The 4,232-nt window shown below is 33.5% G+C and overlaps 1 protein-coding gene across 1 annotated transcript in view; it reads right to left on the bottom strand.

Annotated features, from left to right (window-relative positions):
• Positions 1 to 2,519, bottom strand: part of LOC117170825 (apoptotic protease-activating factor 1-like) — a 3,517-nt gene extending 998 nt beyond the window's left edge. The window contains exons 1-4 of the mRNA XM_033357868.1: positions 2,441 to 2,519; positions 2,129 to 2,343; positions 1,895 to 2,012; positions 199 to 1,818 (exon numbers count right to left, since the gene is read on the bottom strand). Coding sequence (XP_033213759.1) covers positions 199 to 1,818; positions 1,895 to 2,012; positions 2,129 to 2,343; positions 2,441 to 2,512 — 2,025 coding nt within the window. The 5' untranslated portion in view covers positions 2,513 to 2,519. The remainder of the gene's footprint in view (positions 1 to 198; positions 1,819 to 1,894; positions 2,013 to 2,128; positions 2,344 to 2,440) is intronic.
• Positions 2,520 to 4,232: the final 1,713 nt, after the last annotated feature.

The following is a 4,232-nucleotide window of genomic DNA, read 5'->3' on the forward strand; positions in this document are numbered from 1 at the left end:
TGTCAAGAATTCTCAAACAAAAAAATTTAATACGATAAGCATATGAATATATCTTTTCTAAAATACATCAATGCAACTATTACATTCGTAGATATTAAGTGCTCATATTCATAACGCAGTTGATCTAATAATTTTGTAGATATTCCTTCTGACTCCCTGTGCAAGTCGAATAACTGTGAATAACTTTTCGCTATATACCCGGTGATGTCCCTGGTCCTTTATCCAGTGCGTATCCAAACTTGTGACCGTTCCTTTGAAAAAAGCCACAGGTTCAAAAGAAGCATACACTCTCCAAACATTAATCCACCCATCAGATTTCGCTATAATTAAGTTTTGTCCGTCATGAGTTAAAGCTGCGCCAACGAAAACCGCATCTGGTTCATTGATACCAGTTATTGTTCGCTTTATGAAATTAAGAATCTGATGATGTTTTGCTTCTTGAAGCCACCTAACATGCACTGCCTTATTTTGAGAAACAAAAATGAGACTGTTTTTTTCATTAGGCAATCCTCCCAAGAATATTATTTTCATCTTCTCTCCCTCTTTCAGAGTCGATGGATTGTATAATGTTTTGTATTCAAACTTGTTGTTTCCATATTGATAGACAACGAGTAGGCATAACTTTTCATCCATGACATGCAAAAGGAGATTTTGATAAAGGTCTGTTGTAAATGTCATCTTACTAAAACAGTTATTGCTCATTTTGATTGTTTGCAACTTGTCTCCACTCTTATTCCACACCTGTATAGTCCCTTTTGGAGTACAACCGACGATGAATTTATCATCTGGAGAGAAAGAGATATCTGCAAGAAGATCATTCTCAATAACAAAAGTCTGGCAACTGTCATCCTCGTTTCTAAAAAATCCAGTCCAAAATTTTTGTTTCTCTCTTGGATTTAGATTGTTATTTCCATTATCGGACATTTCCTGACCATTGAGAAAAAAGAGCTTCGCTTTTCCCTCGTCACTTAATGCCAGAAAACATTTTGCTTCGTGTGCCAAAATCAGTTTTGTAATTATCTTCTCGTGAAATCCGGAAAAATATTGAGATTTTAGGGTATCAACATTCTTAAGATGAATTCCGCCATCTGCTGTGGCTACCAGAAGAGAATTGGTCTCTTTAGTGATACAAATTGCGGAGATGTCTTTATTGAAGGAAGCAATGGTCGATTCGGTAGATGTTGATGTAACACCATCATTTTCCACATTCTTGATGGCAGATATGTAGAGACTGGTAGACCTTTTCTTTGCTAATTTTCTAGCTTGATGCATCCAAAATACATCCTTTGTTTGGTAAAATACGACCTGAACCACATCAAGGCAGTTTCGAATCTGATGTTGCGTTATAATTTTCCTCTGGTCTTTAAGAAATGATATTAAGTTATCTAATTTAATTTCTCTAGAATTACGAATGATGTGCTTCTCGTATATTTGTATGTCCTTAAGTAAGTCACTTAACCCTGCGTTTACAATTTTTGCTTGGATGAATTCCAAATTTAAATACACCTCAAACAGCTCGTACAACTGAGCTTGCTCCAGATGATGACCAATATATGTATAACTGTAATTATCGTCGGGCAGCTTCGCGAAATCATTCTTGCAAACTTCCCGATATTTTTGGATAAGTAATCGATGCAGTTTCTTTAATTTCTTCGGACGTAGTTTAAATTTTAGGTGAGATAGTACGGTTTCATTTATTATATAAACGTAGGTCTTCAGTTTTTCCTGCCATTTTCGTACAGCCAAACCTTTTTGACAGAAAACAATCATCTTTTCATCCACCTCCAGATGGTTTAATCCCCACAGGTGTCCCAATGTCTGCACACAATACAAGCAACATAGTATCAAAATGATATCGATTTTGAAAAAAAAATTATTTTGAAATTAAAAATACCTTGGAGGGTATATTCACATCAGTATCAAAGATCGCCAATTTGTAAAACTTGTTTTGAAGGTCTGGGTCAAGCTCCTTAATGGATGTATCCAAAAACTTGGCGATTTTTTCGATTAATCTGTGATGATAAATAAGGATTTTGGATTATTTGATAAAAAATTTTTACTTCATTGATTAAATACTTAAAGGTAAAGGACCTCATTAATGCAGATTAATTTTTTGTAAATAGGTCACCTTTTTTTCTGATAATGTTGCCAACGTTCTTCACTATTGATTAGCTGTTCTTTGAGTGTTTCGAATTCTGTGGCAAACTTCGATATAAGTAAAGGCATGCCTTTACATTGATTGTGAATTTGTTTAGCCTCAGATGGAAGTCGATCAGTGGGTATGTCCAAAGCTTTGGCCAGCAAGGCCAAAGACTGATCTTGAGTATAGAAGTAATGACATATCTAGTGAAAAATTGTTTAAAAAATTATTTATTATAAATTTAAGAATTATTTGATACATTTGTTGTAAATTTTACTCTGCATTGCTTGTATAACTTACCTTTTTGTTTCTGTTTACAGGAAGTGGAGGATTTTCATTGCTGTGGAGTCCTATATCATCAGAAGTGGACATTTTCAACAAAGAAAAATGTTTGGTCATATAAAAAATTAACCAATCGTAATGCTGTTTTAGTGATTCAAAAAAGATATCAAAAGCAAAAGGTCCACACCTGCAAAGGGTAATAATTTATATTAACTGAAAATAATATAGACAAATTCAGGTGTTTTAAAAATGAAGGGTGTTTTTTTAATAATAGTAATTTGTATTGTTGGGAAGAAATAAAGAGGATTGGGTATCGTGTTATCTTATGAAAAGTTCAAATCAAGTAAGCAAGTTTTATCTAATTAATACGTACCGTGGAAGTATATCTAATAAAATTTTAGCCCTTTCCTCTTTAGTTCTTCCCTCCAATATTTTCTCAATGTCTTCTGCATTAAGTATAAATTCAGATTTAAGGGTTTTCAAAATTCCATTATTAACATCCACATCATAAATAATTGCCCTTCTGTATATCCTAAGAAGGTCGAGGTGGATTTTCTGCATTACTTCTTTCACCTACTACCCTTCTGTAACAGGGTAATTTATTTTCTAACTTTAATTTATCAGCGAAAGACTAAAAACTTATGTGATTGAATTTTAGTGACGATCGAATGCTAATAAAAAAGCTGGCAGAGGAAATCATCATCTATGCGAAACCGAATTTAGTTGAACTTTCTCGTCTCTCGTAATTTAGACATTGAAGGAAACATTTTCCTAAATTTGGGTTTTTCAAAATACCCGTATAAATGCAATGAATCCAATTTTTCCAAATTATTAGTCAAAAGAATAACATTCGCTTAATTGTATTGTACTTTGCCTAATTTAATTTGTCCTAAATCTTGTAAGATAAACGTAATTTACATTTTTCATTAAACAAATTAAATTTCCTTCAACACCATCTTCTGGTCCCGATGAATACAAAATATCAATATTAAGGAAATTAGATTAAATACAAAATTACTTGTGGATCCTCTAATGTAAAAATTAAGGATGCTACATCATGAGTGATTAACTCATATTTGATTTATTTTCAGGAATTCTGTAAAATCAGGTTTTCAAATTAAAAAAATTAAATAAAAGTCCACTAGCGGGATATTATTCATATTTATTGCAAAAAACGATTGTTTATAAATGAGGAAAGTCGAAAAAGTTGAAAAATACAAAAGAAAAATATACGCAAGCACTTTGCGTGTCCTAAAAGTTGTACAAGGAAGGCATCGTTCCAAGTGACTTTTGTTTCTTTTTGCCTCATATTTTTGTCTTTCCGTGGCTAGTAAAACATCGCAAGTCCATTTTCTAATAAAAATGGTTTTAATCGATATTGAAGTTCTATAGGCAAGAAAATTTTCTCGATTTTCTCAGTTCGAGTGAGATTGGACTTACGTACCTTTTTATTTTGTACGACAGAATATTTGTTTTGATAACTGGACGGATATTTCGGCTACTTTGAACTGCCGTTAAAAATAGATTTTTTAATTTAATCAAAAACTGAAAAATGGATTTCAAGGCTATTAGTTGATGAGGCTGGAGTTGTTGAGAAACTTAGCGTTTTCGCCGGGAGCGGGTGCTAATCTGAAAAATTGCACCAGCTTCCAGCGAAATCGCGGTAAAATTTCAGCCGTAACCACGTCTCACAACCGTGAGATAGGTCGTTACAGTCTGTAAAGGAATCAATACGACGATCCAGCAAAAGCCTCGTGCACCCTAAGAACACGGAGTGACCCAAGGACAACCGCCTTCTGCATTTTTCCCG

The sequence above is a fragment of the Belonocnema kinseyi genome, chromosome 4, assembly GCF_010883055.1.
Source record: "Belonocnema kinseyi isolate 2016_QV_RU_SX_M_011 chromosome 4, B_treatae_v1, whole genome shotgun sequence".
NCBI lineage: Eukaryota > Metazoa > Arthropoda > Insecta > Hymenoptera > Cynipidae > Belonocnema > Belonocnema kinseyi.